Source organism: Macrobrachium nipponense, chromosome 30 (genome assembly GCF_015104395.2).
Source record: "Macrobrachium nipponense isolate FS-2020 chromosome 30, ASM1510439v2, whole genome shotgun sequence".
NCBI classification, from domain to species: domain Eukaryota; kingdom Metazoa; phylum Arthropoda; class Malacostraca; order Decapoda; family Palaemonidae; genus Macrobrachium; species Macrobrachium nipponense.
The window spans coordinates 47,298,024-47,315,523 of NC_087218.1; the positions used below are offsets into that span (position 1 = coordinate 47,298,024).

At 37.2% G+C, this 17,500-nt stretch overlaps 1 protein-coding gene across 1 annotated transcript in view; it reads right to left on the bottom strand.

The window, feature by feature from the left end:
- The window catches only part of LOC135202135 (major centromere autoantigen B-like), a 36,901-nt gene that overhangs the window by 15,326 nt on the left and 4,075 nt on the right, over nt 1-17,500 (bottom strand). Inside the window, exon 2 of the mRNA XM_064231385.1 lies at nt 15,468-15,702. Coding sequence (XP_064087455.1) covers nt 15,468-15,702 — 235 coding nt within the window. The remainder of the gene's footprint in view (nt 1-15,467; nt 15,703-17,500) is intronic.

A 17,500-nucleotide genomic window follows, 5' to 3' on the forward strand; every position in this document is an offset into this window, starting at 1 on the left:
ATTATACAAAGGCATGAGCTCCTTATATATATATATATATATATATATATATATATATATATATATATATATATATATATATATATATATATATATTATGCATGCATATATAGTACAAGTTCAGGTATTATGATGATCATATACTTGTGTGGATATATATTGCTATATATACACTATACGTGTGTATATATATATATATATATCTATATATATATATATATATATATATACATATGTATATATCCAAATACTATATTTATATATATACACACCAGATCATTGAATGACCCGTCACACGTAGCTATTTGATAGCAGATACCCATCGATTACTGGGCATGGAACTTACCACAGACGACCCAGTGTTGAGGGCAAACCGTCTCTCATTTTGATTCCCCTAACAGACGGACAAAGCGAAGAGACCTCTCTCTTTAAACAGAGATAAAATCAAGAGGAAACCTTTTTCTATCCGAATGCCTATGGAGAGATTATATGGGCTAACCCTCGAGGTGTCTCTGTTACCCCGTAGTGCATTGTGGAAGGTTGACATGGGCATTGGGCATGTCAGTAGGGGCGCGAGGTTGAATGCCCACGAAGACAGTCATTTGGGGTCAATTTCGAACCACGATAATAGGCCTACCGGCCATTCGTTTGACCATCAGGGGTGGGTCTTCGTTATTCAGTGTCACAAGGAATTTTAGACTTTAAATATCGCTATTTCTCTCGTTGGAGTTTTGTCTTTTATCGAAACTGTTTTGTGGTTATTTTGAATTTTTGTTATGTGCATCGTTGGGCGAATCAAACTTACTTGTTTGTCCGCTCCGGGTGGTGGGGGGGGGGGGGGGGGTGGGGGTATAGGGTATCGGAAGGGTAGGGGACACATAACACATTCACACTCTTCATGCAAACCTGAGGCGGGTTAGGTAGGGGATCAGGAGGGTAGGGGAGGCATGTCACATACATCCACCTCCTCATGCCAACCTGTTTGTCCGTCCCGGGTGGGAGCAGGGTAGGTAGCGTATCGGGAGGGTAGGGGACACATGACACATTCACCCTCTTCATGCAAACCTGGGGCGGGTTAGGTAGGGGATCAGGAGGGTAGGGGAGACATGACATATACGTACATCCACTTTCTCATCCAAACCTGTTTGTCCTCCCTGGATGGGAGCGTGGTAGGTATGGGACCATGAGGGTATGGGAGACATGTCGGGCAGCGCTGGGTTCCAGCACAGCATAGCGCGCGCCATCAAGCTCGTAATAATATTAATAATAATAATAATAATGGTTTCCTTAGGTTTCTGTCAGTGCTTGTAACATGTCGTAATATGTTAGTATCAATATTATTATTATTAAAATTATAGTTATCATTATTATTACTGAAGAAAAAGGAGGCAAAATATGCAGATGAATGAACCATCTCGGTTGCGATCGGGTAACTGGTTGTCAGTTGTTTTGTCAGTTGTTTTCTAAGTTGTTTCAAACGTTGTTTCGTACTCTTGGGAAAGCAACAGCTTTTATATACAAATGTGCACAAATGACTCCTCATTTAATCCACTCTCCCATAAACACTAATTTTCGGGCTAAACGGTTTACATGGGCGTGAAATGCGCGGGATGGGTCAAAACGTCATTCACATGATGAAGAATGACGGCTTTAGTGACCCCGGAGCAGAAGGAAGCCAAAGAAAACGAGAGAGAGAGAGATACGCAGACATAAAGAGAAATCAGAGAGAGAGAGAGAGAGAGAGAGAGAGAGAGAGAGAGAGACATGAAGAGAAATCAGATATAGAGAGAGAGCGAGAGAAGGGGGAACCAGAGAGAGAAAGAGAGGGAAGGGGGGCGGGGTAACCAGAAAGCAAGAGAGGGACGGACAGAGAAAGAAACCAGAGAGAGAGAGAGAGAGAGAGAGAGAGAGAGAAGGGGTTACCAGAGAGAGAGAGAGAGAGAGAGAGAGAGAGAGAGAGAGAGAGAGAGAAGGGGGGACGGGGTAACTAGAGAGTGAGAGAGGGACGGACAGAGACAAAGAAACCAGAGAGAGGAGAGATATATACACACAGACAGAAAGACAAATCAGAGAGAGAGAAAGAGCGAGAGAGAGACGGACAGACAGACAAAGAAACCAGAGAGAGAGAGAGAGAGAGAGAGAGAGAGAGAGAGAGAGAGAGAGTTGGCATCATGGTCAAGAAATGGTTTGCACCGGAAGTCTCAAATATTGTTGTCATTGAGGAGCCCAAAAAAACAAAAGAAGTGTGTGAGTTTAAGTGTAAGTGATACTTATGTAATTTGTCGTTCTCCCTCAGGAGACTTTTATAAAGTACGAGGCTACTACTGGGTAAAGTATATACATAAAGGGTTTCGAACCCATTGTTTTGTCTCGGGAAAGCGAGAATGATCGCATTTGAAAGGTGTCTGATCGTGTCTAAATGGCGTCGGAATATGATGGTTGCAAATGTGTACCTTGACTTAGTTTTTTGTAAGACGTGATATATTAAGGATTCAATGTATATTCAAATTTATTTTCCTTCTTGGAAAATAAGAGAGAGAGAGAGAGAGAGAGAGAGAGAGAGAGAGAGAGAGAGAGAGAGAGAGACTCATTTACCTCACAAAAAAGTGATAACTGAATTTCTGTGCATCCTTGGAATGCATGCACTCTTGAGAGAGAGAGAGAGAGAGAGAGAGAGAGAGAGATAGAAGAAGAACATTCACCTCACAAAATGATGACTGTTTTTCTGTGCATATTTCACATGCAGTCTTGAAAGAGAGAGAGAGAGAGAGAGAGAGAGAGAGAGAGAGATTCATGTACTCTTACAAAATAATAACTCTCAATTTGTATGCATATTTCGCATGCCCATTTAGGCCCGAAGTCCCACCACAAATAAGCGAGGAGTCGTCTCTGGGACAGAGGACTTCGAAACAGCTTGGAAAATGATGACAGCTACCCTAATAATTTAAATATTAAGGACGGTTTCCGCTCCTCTGAGATGGTTGCGTACACGGACGTGCTTATGCGTACATGACCGGACTCTCATCTGTACGTAATAAAAACAAACGCGCGAACGTGTGAATATATGAAATGTGGTTGGGTAAATGTTTATAAATATTTTTTTTTTTTCAAACTTCGCCTCTTCCTTGAACCCTTCCTGAATATTAGTCGCATCAGCAAAGCGTTGAAAGCAACTCCCCCCCCCACAACCCCCACCCTCCCCACCTACACACTCAAACAGTGCTCCGTCTGTCTGCATACACACACACACACATACGCACATTGCCCCTATCTATCTGTACACATATGCAGACATACCCTACACATATCTATTTGTGTACGCACGCACACATACGCATACACACACTGCCCCTATCTATCAGCACATACACAGACACACACTACGCATATCTATATGTGTACGCACGCACACATACTCATACATACTCCCTTTATCTGTATACGCAGACTTACACATACACATTGCCCCTAGCTCCATACACAGAATTGCATACTTCCATTAACTAGCTGTTTACACGCACATTGACACACACACACAAACAGTCCCTATCTATCAGCGCACAACGCACACATACACACACAGCCCCTATCTATCTACGTACCCAAACACACATGCCCAGTAAGAAATAAGAGTACGTTAAGCAACGAAAGAAGTGCAATTAACTGTTAAAGTGATCACAGCGAGAGAGAGAGAGAGAGAGATAGACAGAGAGAGAGAGAGAGAGAGAGAGAGAGAGAGAGAGAGAGTCAACGAACCTTGTTAGATTCCAAAGGTAACTTTTGCCACACAAGCTGTAATCGTCAGTCACTTCAGAGGAAAATACGTGGAGCAAATCTGCTGAGGATTATTTCACGGGTTGTATACGTTATTGGTGCCCGTTCATGTGAGGCGTGAACTAATGTAATATATATATATATATATATATATATATATATATATATATATATATATATATATATATATATATATTATATATGTGTGTATGTATATAAATAGATTTATATGTTATACTATATAATAAATATGTAATACCATATATCTGATACTCGGCTAACCTCGTTTTTTTTCATTTTTTTCCTTCGTGGCAAAAAAAAAACTTTATTTATATATATATATATAAATATATATATATTATATATATATAGTATTTAATATATATATATATATAAATAGTAGATAGATATATATATATATATATATATATCTATATATATATATATATATATATATATATTATATTATATATATATATATATATATATATATATATATATATGTATAGTAAATATAATATATATCTATAGATATATATATATATATATATATATATATATATATATTTTTATATATATATATGTATATTATATATATATATATATATATATATATATATATATATATATATATATACAATACACACACAATCTCCAGTGATGAATACACATTCTTCGTGTTTCGTATTGAATGGTTAAGGAAACGCCACTCTATACAACAAAATTTAAGTGAGTCAATACAGAATAGGATTTCTCGACCTTCAGTCAGCTTTGCTGAGAAAAAACGACAATGTTGACAATGACATATAAGTACAAATATGTACATAATTGGAAGGCATTGTTCAGTCAGATTAGCCGGGCCTAAAAACCCGTGTAGGACCGGGGCCAACAGTGCTTTATGCAACTACTGTCTTGATTTGGGCCATCGAATTTCTTTTGACAAGGAAAAGATTATCTGTTAGATAATTTCTAAGGAAACAAGACCTTCATCTCCGGAGACCAATTAATATACCTAGCAGCCAATCTGGAACTGGATGTTTTTGACGGCATTGATTGCAACTGGATTATTTAGACGAAATTGATTACAACTGGATGTTTTAGACGGAATTGATAACAACTGGATGTTTTAGACGGCATTGATTGCAACTAGATGTTTTAGACGAAATTGATTGCAACTGAATGTTTTAGACGAAATTGATTGCAACTGGATTAATTAGACGAAATTGATCATTCGGCCAGCAAACGCCTTAATGACCCATTAAAATAACAAGAAGGCGCCTTCGAGAAGGCTCCTCAGGATGACAGATGACAGTGTCCATTCTAATTACCCTTTCAAGAATGATGTATTCGTACTTAGATGTCATTGCAAGGTTTGTCATTTTTTCTTCAGTATACAGTTGAAGAGGACCTTAGTGAAGGTTGAAAAAGCTCCTGTTCTGTATTTACTAAATTAAATTTTTTTTTATAAAGTGGCTTTTTTCTTAACAATATACATATACTTACATATATATATATGTGTAATATATATATACGTATATATATATATATATATATATATATATATTATATATATATACATATATATACATATATATATACATATATATATATATATATATATATATATATATATATATATATACACATATATATACATACATACATATATATATATATATATATATATATATATATATATATATATATATATATATATATATATATATATATATATATGTACTAACCAAGGCCAAAGGAAAAATAAAACAAGGAGTACCAAGCGCTTTCGTGTTATGTCAACACATTTTCGAGGTACATACGTACGTATACATAACTATACATACATGCACACACATTCATATACCCGGAGAACCGAGTAGGGGGGAATTTCTGCTGTATAATGCACACGAACGCTGCACAATGTTCAAAGCTGCGTTAAAAACAAAAGCGAGTGCGTGTCGAACGGCCCGCGCCAGCCACCAGCCACCAGCCCACCCCCCTTCTGCAAGTATGCGCGCGTAATGGCGTATATGATCCGCGCATTAAGCTGAATTAAGTCCCATCACGCATCTCAGCTCACACGTGGACCTGCTCCTCCTGCTGCTACTTCCGACTCCGCTTCCGGTCCACTTGTTGGGCGTCCACGCCCTATGTCTCACGAAGTGGCGCCCCACCCATTTTTCTCGACTAGCCCCCCTTACCCATACCCACCCTCCTCCAGCCCTATCTCTTCCTGCCCTCCTCCACCCACAGCCCCTACCCCCTTAAACGTTTTATTCATCCCCCCCTCCCCCACCCACCCACCCTCCGAATTTACGCCCACGCTGAGCGAGTGAGCGCTTCTCTCTCTCTCTGCTCTCTCTCTCTCTTCTCTCTCTCGTCTCTCTCAATGTATACATGAGGTACTCATGTTATTTGTTATTTTTCTAATTAGATACCACGCACACTAAAATACACCTAGTGGTGCTCTCTCTCTCTCTCTCTCTCTCTCTCTCTCCTCTCTCTCCATTAGGCTTCTTTCTTGACTGCACCTGCTGGGGTTTGCGACCCGCCCTTCTTCTGCCTTCATCACCGTCGTCGTCGTCGCCTTCCTCATCGTCATCAGGACTATCTTCAACGCCATCTTCATCACTAATCCAAACCGTCCGACCTTTTCTATTTTTCAGTTATTCATCATCTCTCTCTCTCTCTCTCTCTCCCAATCTCGTCTCGTCCTCTCCTCTCTCCCTCTCTCTCTTGAGTTATTACAGATGTCATGAATGTTAAATAGCAGAAATCTTTTATAAAAATAATATATATTTATAGAACCTGTATATATATATATATATTATATATATATATATATATATATATATATATATATATATATATCTAGTATATATATATAATGAGTCATATCATATTACCGTGATTCATATAGATACATCTAGCTACAAAATGTCCTTTAATATCTAATTCGATCTACCTTCGGTTAGCATATATAGAAAATATATTAATTTTCCGAGTAGAGCGAATTAGATATTGATGGACATTTGTAGCTCGATGTATATATATATATATATATATATATATATATATATATATATAAATATATATAAATATATATATATATATATATATATATATATATATATATATATATATATTATAGAGAGATATAAATTGGTAGTTAAAGCTAAAAAAGAAGCAAGAAATATGACCTATTCGCAATTGGGGGTATCATTGGTCAAATGTCTTGCCCCAATTTTGGCTTCTTTAACTACTAATGTGTATAGCACAAAAAATCAGAAAATTATATATATATTATATATATATATATATATATATATATATTACCAGGATTTTTTTTTTTTTTTATTAACCTCTCACACAGATTGCCCCGGTCTTTAGGACACACCTTTTACTATCGAATTCACTAGGAATTCCCACATACCTGAAGGATTTATATATGAAAATAAAGCACCTATTCAGAAGGCTTTATATGTGATCAAATCACCTGCCCGCGAGCCAGGAATCGAACCTGTGCATCTCTGGGAGGTTGTCTAGTCGAATCATCCGGAGAGGAAATTGCATACGAGTTTGTTATAAATATTCGTTTCGAATTCAGGTTTGTGTAGCGTACATAGGATCGAAACTAAGTAATTTCTGCAATGAAACCTGGGTACTTATAATATTAAGGACTATGTATCATGTTATATTATATATATGAATGAATTACCTTTTCCGTTGGAAACGGTTTCACCTGATTATTACACGGGTCATTTATTTGCGTATCCGACAGGAAAGGACAGCAGTGATTTGAGATCCTTTCCCCTCCCCATTCCCTCCCCCGCCTTCTCTCTCTCTCTCTCTCTCTTCTCTCTCTCTCTCTCTCCTCCCACCCATCTGTGTCTTGTCTGCTTGTCTTCTATTAAAAGAATTTTGCAAATTCTTTTAATTAGGAGAATAAACCTTTTTTATCTGTCAGCCCATGGGGAGTGGGATTTCCCCTGTGGGCCTTAAGTAACAGCTGGGTCCCCAATAGTAGCACCTCTCTCTCTCTCTCTCTCGGTCTCCTCTCTCTCTCCTCTCCATCTCTCTCTCTGTTCTATGGCTGTCATATGTTTGTCCTGTGCGTTCATCGCACCTGCAAATCGAAACACGTGCACCGGATCAAGTACGTTTCCTATCCCCCCCCCACCCACCCCTGACCAGCCCCCTCTTGTCCCTCCTTCCAGCACCTGCGTTTAGACCAACGCCTCGAATAGCCACCTCCACTTAACCCCCACCGAAATTTCCCTTCCGCAATTGACATCTGTCCCCCTCGGAAAAAAAAAAAAACGGAGAGGAGTAATTTTCCCTCATTTGTTACATTCACACTTTTTTTTTCTTTTTAGTGATGGATGGTATGCGTTTGTTTCGTTTTGCGTTTGGATGTCGGCCGTAACATCTGGTTATATTTATATATATATATATATATATATATATATATATATATATATATATATATATATATATATGTTATATATTTATATATATTTATATATTTATATGTATATACATACATACATACATACATATATATATATATATATCTATATATATATATATATATATATATATATATATATATGTATACATACATATATTACACCCAACACAATTCCAAACTGATAACAATAAAGATTCATTTCCCACCCTCTTCACAAACTAGTTCGTCACGTTCATACATACATCACATGCTATGTATTCAGTCCAAAGAACAATTTCAACCAATCCTAAAACGTCAATATATATATATATATATATATATATATATATATATCTATATATATATATATATATATATAGTATATATATATATATATATATAATTACAGAACTTACTAATCAATCAATCCTCCCGAACGGTCACAAAAAAAAGAGACTCAGTCCTATTCTCTTCACTAATTTCAAATATATTATAGACAACTCGTCGCTACTTTTCAAAGGTCTGGGTCTCTCTCTCTCTCTCTCTCTCTCTCAAATCTCTCTCTCTCTCTCTCTAGCCACTTGATCGGGCACTTTTCCTTTCTCAGCGAGGCACCACAGTGGGAACCGATTTGCACTCGTTTCTTTACGGGGGCGGGGGATCGGGCGGTGGAGGGGGTGGGGGGTGCGCTGAAATGTTAGTAACTTCGGGGAGATATGTTTCAACTTGATGACCTGAAACGCGATAGTTGTGGCATTATATTGGCCGCAGAAGTGCAGGCGTCATTAACTGTATGGGCTACTGTAAGTTAAGGCTTATTTGATACAGGTGAATGAAAACGATATTGCCTGTAGGCTAGGGAGTATTTGATACAGGAAAATAAAGTCGTTATTACCTGTAGGCTATTGTACGTTAAGACGTATTTGATACAGGTGAATGAAAACGATATTGCCTGTTGGCTAGGGAGTATTTGATACAGGTAAATAAAGTCGTTATTAACTGTAGGCTATTGTATGTTAAGGCGTATTTAGTATAGGTAAATAAAGATGTTATTGCTCTAGGTTAAGGCGTATTTGATATAGGTGAATAAAGACTTTTTTAACTGTAGACTAAAGTAATTTTGATACAAGAAAACAAAGACGTTATTAACTGTAGGCTATCGTAGGTAAAGGAGAATTTGATGCAGTAAATATAGACGTTATTAAGTGTAGGCTGCTGTATGTTAAGGCGTATTTGATATAGGTATAAAGATATTAACCGTGGGCTATTGAAGGCTGAAGTGTATTTGATATAGGTAAATATAAACGTTGTTATTTGCAGGCTACTGTAAGTTAAGGTGTATTTGGTACAGGTAAATACAGACGTTATTAACTGTAGGTTAAAGTGTATTTGATATAAGGAAACGAAGATTTTGTTAACTGTAGGCTACCGCTGTTGAAGGTGTATTTTGTAACTTACATAAGTGTTGTATAACTTTATTTTGCCGTGTTTTTCCGTGACTCATCTGCGCATTTATTATTATTATTATTATTATTATTATTATTATTATTATTATTATTATTATTAAGATGAACCATATTCATATGGAACAGGCCCACCACTGGGACCAGTGGCATGAAATTGAAGGTTCCAAAGAATATTAAGGAGTTTATTTGAAAGAAGAGAAGGGTGAATTACTTGACAATCACACACACACAGAAGAGAGAGAGAGAGAGAGAGAGAGAGAGAGAGAGAGAGATGAATGACCCCCAATTAAGAGGGACCCACACTGCTGTGCCACATGAAGACATCAAGTCCGCTCCCTGACACCGGCCTGACTTATCTCGGTCGGTGTTGAGATTGCGTTATTAATGGGATGCTGGTCTTTCCTAAGCCAGAGAGAGAGAGAGAGAGAGAGAGAGAGAGAGAGAGAGAGAGAGAATTTGCAGTTAATTTTACATGAAGTCATGTGGAAAGAGTTAATTTTACATGAAGTCATGTGGAAAAGAGATCTTCCCAAAGCAAATGTTATATTATGAGAGAGAGAGAGAGAGAGAGAGAGAGAGAGAGAGAGAGAGAGAGAGAGAGAGAGAGAGAATTTTCAGTTAATTTTACATGAAGTCATTTGGAAAGACTTCTTCCTTCCCTTCCCAAAGCTATATTAGAGAGAGAGAGAGAGAGAGAGAGAGAGAGAGAGAGAGAGAGAGAGAGAGAGATCTAATTCTATACGAGAAGTCAAAGGAAAGTTAGGCTACCTGACCAGTGCAAAGATTACAGTGAGAGAGAATTAAAAAGTTCTCTCTCTCTTTTTGATTATACAATCAAAAGAAATGAAAAACGGGACTTGGAAGAAAAAACCCTATTAAATATCAAGCAAAACCCCAAACTATTATACTCATATGCGAAAGAAGATGAATAAAGAAGAATAGAAAATAGGCCCTCTGAGAATTGAAGGGAGATTAAACGAATGAAAAAAAGGAAATTTGCAACATACTGGCAGAACGATATAAGAGAGAATTCACCCAATAGAATAGATAATGATAATGATATAGAAGTAAGGGATGCAAAATAGTGAATATTTAGCTGACTAGATATTAATGAAGCTGATATTGTGGCAGGGCTATTTAATGAAATTAAAAATGGAGCTGCTGCAGGGCCTGATGGAATTCCTGCTATTTTGTTAAAGAAAGTAGTTCATTCTATCGCAAAGCCAACTTGCAATATTATTAAGACAAAGTGTAGATACAGGCAAGATATATGATGAGCACAAAATTAGCGTATATTATTAACCCCTACTTTCAAAAGTGGATCAAGACTAGAGGCAAGTTAATTATAGGCCTGTGAGTTCTAACATCACATATAATGAAAGTGTATGAAAGGGTAATGAAGAAAAATATTATGAAACATTTAATAAAAATAATTTGTTTAATAAAGGACAACATGGTTTCGTACCCGGAAAAAGTACACAAACCCAAACTGTTAGTCCACCGTGAAAACATATTCAAAAATATGAAAAGCGGAAATGAAACAGATGTGGTTTATTTAGACTTTGCAAAAGCTTTTGATAAAGTAGACCATAATATATTAGCGAAGAAAATTAGAAAACACAATATCGTGATAAGTAGGAAGATGGTTTAAAGATTTTTACACACAGAAAACAGATAGTTATTGCAAACGACGAGAAATCGGATGAAGCCAAGGTAATATCCGGTGTGCCGCAAGGTACGGTGTTAGCTGCAATACTGTTTGTTATATGATGAAGACATAGACAATAATGTTAAGGATTCGGTAGTGAGTAGTTTCGCAGATGACACAACTTAAGTAAGTAGAAATTACTTGTGATGAAGATAGGAACGCTCTACAAGAGACCTTAACAAAGTGTATGATTGGGCAGAGGTAAAGAGGATGGTATTTAACTCTGATAAATTTGAATCAATAAATATGGAGACAGAGAAGAATGCTATATGCATATAAGGGACCTAATAATGAGACCATCACAAATAAGGAAGCAGTTAAAAGACCTTGGTGTGATGATGAATAGGAACATGTATGCAATGATCAAATAGCAACTCTGTTGGCAAATGTAAAGCAAAAATGGGAATGTTGTTACGGCACTTCAAAACAAGAAAAGCTGAACACATGATTATGCTTTATAAAACTATGTTCGTAGTCCACTTGAATATTGCAATATGATTATGGTAACCCACACTATCAAAAGGATATTGCACAAATAGAGAGTGTACAAGGGTCCTTTCACAGCTAGAATAGAAGAAGTTAAGGACCTAGACTACTGGGAAAGACTACAATTCTTAAAATTATATAGTCTGGAAAGGAGAAGAGAACGCTACATTGATAATTCAGGCATGGAAACAGATAGAAGGAATAGCAGAAAATATCATGGAACTAAAAAATAATCAGAAAGAGCAAGCAGAGGTAGATTAATAGTGCCCAAAAATATACCGGAAAAATAAGGAAAGCACACAGGACATTAATCCACTACGCACCAGCATCGATAATGCAGCGTATATTCAATGCGTTGCCAGCTCATCTGAGGAATATATCAGGAGTGAGCGTAGATGTGTTTAAGAATAAGCTCGACAAATATCTAAACTGCAATCCCAGACCATCCAGATTGGAAGATGCAAAATATACCGGAAGATGTACTAGCAACTCTCTGGTAGACATTAGAGGTGCCTCACACTGAGGGACCTGGGGCAACCCGAACAAGATGTAAGGTCTGTAAGGTCTGTAAGGTCTCTCTCTCTCTCTCTCTCTCTCTCTCTCTCTTCTCTCTCTCTCTCTGTCTCTCTCTCTCTCTCTCTCTCTCTCTCTCTTAACAATGACATCATCACGGGACGACCAATCCATCTCGAGACATTCGGACACACACACACTCACAATTGATCACTCTCCCCCCCTCGTTTTATTACCGCAACTGTCATCGTGCCACACGGGACATACCCTTCCCCCCATCCCCCCTCTACCCTACATAGGTCAGTGAATCATGCCCGAGGTCATCTTGTGCATGACAGGTGGCTAGGTGCCTTGCATACCTCGTTAGTTGCATGATTTGTAGCCATAATTCGGACGGGCATGCTATGCGGTACTGGGTACGTTCTTCGTCTGGTTGATTTGGCTCAGGTCAGATATAGTAGAGACGGTCCACTCCTCGCCTGGTTACGACTGGATTCGGTAATCGGGGAAGATAATGACAGGGATATTTTTACTATAGACGTATGTATTGATAAATAAATTCTACAATACATACACATACATATGCATACATATATACATGCGTGTGTGTGTGTGTGTGTGTGTGTGTGTGTGTGTGTGGGCGATGTGTTTACTTGTCTATAATACGTCTCCAGTAAAATTAACCGTCATTATATATGACACATATATATATATATATATATATATATATATATATATATATATATATATATATATATATATATATATATATATATACATACATACCTAAATAATATATATGTATGTTTATATATATATGTATAAAATATACATATTACATGTATAAGCCACGAAGGAAAGCTACTCTAGTGTTTCACTGTTCACTTTCCCTTCGTGGCTTATACCTTTATATATATATATATATATATATATATATATATATATATATATATATATATATATAATATATTATATATGGTATGGCCTGCTACTTAAGCCTTCATACCTACGTACTTTGTGGCTTTCACGTATTCCGCACCAACAGGTCGGGGAACTTGCTCTAATTAAAAAGGATTTTATGTGAAATTTTTAACTCTCATTAGGCAAACTCTTATGAAGGAGGGTCGTCTTCTTAATTAGACAGTTTGAGGTAGATTTAGCTTGTTAAAAGGTATGATGGCGTTCTTGGCTCTGGGCAGATGCTTCTTGCTATAACGCGAACGAATTCACTTCTTGATGAGGCTGAAGTTATTGAAGTACTTATGAAATAATGACACTTGTTAATTAGATAGCTATATACAACTGTTTCAGGTGAAATTTTATTATGTAGATGTTTTCAAGAATTCATTTCATCGTTCATGTGGTGCACTGTAGGCGTTTATTACTTTAGGTTATTTGCAGCGTCACTTCGGTCCCTAGCTGCAACCCCCTTTCATTCATTTTTACTGTCCCTCCGTTAATATTCTCTTTCTTCCATCTTCCTTTCCACCTTATCCTAACTAATGATTCATATCGCAACTGCTTAGAGATTTCCTCCTGTTACATCTTTAATACCCTTTTACTGTCAATTTCCGTTTCAGCGCTGAATGACCTCAAAGGTCCCAGCGTTTGGACTTTGGCCTAAATTCACTATTCGGTTCTGTTCTTATTTTATAGAGTCATTTGAGATGACTAACGGACGTAGCCTTTTTGATCGCTGAAGCCTTGAATCCTATAGTCTGGCTGTTGCTGTTGGCTCTCTTGTTCGAGAACGTAATAATGACATTGTAGTTCAATTTCATTAATCTGATAAAATATTTATATATATCACTTGTAGGTTAAGTAAAGAAAAGGACTTATATTGATTCGGGTATAGTTTTTATTTAAAGAACTATGTATGCCTCTTAATAAATAAATAGTTTGTGTTCTGTCTATCTGTACACGCATAAAACGCTATTATTATTATTATTATGATTATATTATTATTATTTGCTGGAAGAAGACCTTCATTAATACAAATATTAATTTAAAATATTGGCTATTTCAGCCGCGTTTGTTTTTTTTATAGAAGTTTCTGTCAGTAATAAGAAGAATAGAGAAACTTCTATACAAAATAAACGCGGCTGAAATGGCCATTATTTTCAATAAAACCTGTATAATAATAATAATAATAATAATAATAATAATAACCTAATAATAATAATCATAATAATAATAATAATAATAATAATAACTTTTATTATTATTATTATTATTATTATTATTATTATTATTATTATTATTATTATTATTATTATTATTATTAATACTACCAGGGCAAATGAGCTCGAGTTTAGAATTCCATTTTCACTTAGCTATTAAAAAAACTGGTCTTTTTCCTTATGTTTATTAAAATTTTGTATCGATTACAGTTATAACGGATACAGAATCTGACTGAAATAGCCCAGACGAGAAAGACTCAATAGAATGAATTAAAACAGGTTATTAACTCTGTCTTTTGTATTAGTAAATGCAATAATAAGAAAATGCTCAGTTAGTATTGCTAAGCGAATACAGAAGCAAAAACAGCATCGAAGATTGATTGATTGATTGGCCAGGAAGGCAAACTTTGAGGTTGCTAAATTATAGCGATGGTTATAGACACTCTCTGATGACTGTTATTATGTCTGCTGTTCTCCCACTTCGATAATTTCACCCATTCGAGTTTCCTCCCCCACTCCTTAAAAATCGCCTCGTTCGAGTTGTTTGTTGTTCTGCTCATTTCCCTTTTTGCTTTTACGTCGTATTATCGTCCTTTTCTTCTTCTTCCCTGTCTTCTTTCTCCCTCCTCCTCTTACTCCTCTAACTCCTTTTCGCCTCCTCCCTATCATAATTACCTTTCTACTCCTCCTCATTATAATTATGATTATGGTTATCATCATTATCCTCCTCCTCCAACTTCTCTTCATCTCCGCCTCCTCCTCCTCCTCGTCATCATTATCGTCCTCCAACTTCTCTTCATCTCCTCCTCCTCCTCGTCATCATCATTATCATCATCATCATCATCATCCTCCAACTTCTCTTCATCTCCTCCTCCTCCTCCTCCTCCTACTCTTCGTCATCATTATCATCCTCAAACTTCTCTTCATGACCATCTCCTCCTTTTCCTCCTCCTCCTCCTCGTCATCATCATTATCATCATCATCTCCCTCTTTCTTATTCCCTTCATTTTCCTCGACCGCCGGACATTTCTTCTTCTTCTTCTTCTTCTTCTTATCGGTTCCTTCTTCTCCTCCTTCTCCTCCTCCTACCGCCGCCCAGCCTCCTCCTCCCAACCCCCAGAGCGCCTGGGAGGGAGGGAAGAAGGACAAATGGACTTCCCTACAGAGGCGCATCAATTGGCCGTCAGCGGGACTTAATTAGCAATGACTCGGAGGTTAATGAAGTGTGGATTCTTGATGATATGGCATCCGTCAATGTGTCAGGCGGATCAGGAGCTAAAACTTTCTTGATGTGGGTCGGCGGCGTCTCCGACATTTGTCTCTGACACAATTGTGTCTCTGGTACGGAGGGAGGGCCAGGTTCTCTCTCTCTCCTCTCTCTCTCTCTCTCTCTCTCTCTCTCTCTTTCTGATTTTTAAATGCTGTTTCTTGCAGTTTTACGCTAGCTGACCAGCGATTGAAAAGGGACGTAAGTTTCTCTCTCTCTCTCTCTCTCTCTCTCTCTCTCTCTCTCTCTGTGGTCGGGTGGGTGGTAGGTTGGTAGTTGGGACGAGGGACGGTGGAGGGGTGGTGTAGGTGGGTAGGTGGGCGGGTGGGTGGTACTGTAGTAGCTTATGTTTTGGTCATTTGCGTTTTGTGTGTGTGTGTGTTTTTTTTTTTTTTTTTTTTTTTTTGTTTTTTTTTGCAACCAGGACAAACGAAAGGAAAGTCTTCCTTTTGAATTATGCAAATTTTATCTTATTTTTCAAAGAGATAGGCATTCGGTGCCATTTAAAGTAACGTTCACACAAACGGAAATATCTCAGTATAGACAGTTGCGTTGGTGGACCTGTGAAATATGAAAATTAAATAAAAATTGAAATGAGTTTTGTATATTGATTGACATTGGACTGTTTAGATCGAATTGACAACCGAAAAGTGGTTGGAATATTGGTGAAAATTCACTGGGCCAAAAATAAGTCATTTGGTCCACAGAAATATTTTGACTTGATTTTTCCTGAATCTATTAGAGGAATTTAATTTTCCTTTTTTTACATTATTTTATTTTTCTTATTTTTTTGCAAGTTCACGTTATATTTTGTCCTTTTACTTATATACATTACTTTTTTTCACATTTCTAGTTTTACTTTTTCCAATTGTTACAATTATACTTTTTCACATTGTTTACAAATTTTTCGCGCATTTTTACAATTTCAAATTCTTCAGTTTTACTTCCCACATTTTTTTAATCTTTCTTTTTTTTTTACATTTTTATAATTTCAAATTCTTTAGTTTTACTTTCCAACATTTTTTTAAATCTTACTTTTTTTTCCGCATATTGACAATTTCGATCTTCGGAAACGAGACCAGGGAGGACCACTTCCAAATTAAAGATGGCTCGCTCTCCCTGTCTTGCCGTGTCAGAACTTTAAAGAGTAGGCGATGTTGAATGTTGCACACACACACACACACCTGAACAGGGCACTACAGCTGCAGTAGGGGGAGGGGCCCCCTCATTAATGTGGCGCTTGTGACACGCCGAGGCGGCGGAGATAGTGTATATAAACAGCGCGCCTTCAGAAGTATAATTGTCGGCGCTGCCGCGCGCAGGGAGATATGACACCGGGAACAGTCGGAAGATAGTAGTTCCTGTCATGTGGCACCGGAAAGGCGCCTATCCAAATAATGGCATTTCGACGTGCGAGTTTTTATCTCTCTCTCTCTCTCTCTCTCATTCTAAATGCTGCTACTTGCAAATTTTACGTTGGCTGACCTGCCATCGGAAAGTTAACTTAAGTCTCTCTCTCTCTCTCTCTCTCTCTCTCTCTCTCTCTCTCTCTCTCTCTCTCTCTCTCTCTCTCTCTCTCTCTCTCCTAAATGCTACTTGTCAAAAATTTACGTTGGCTAACCTGATGATGGAAAAGTTATACAAGTTGTACCTCAC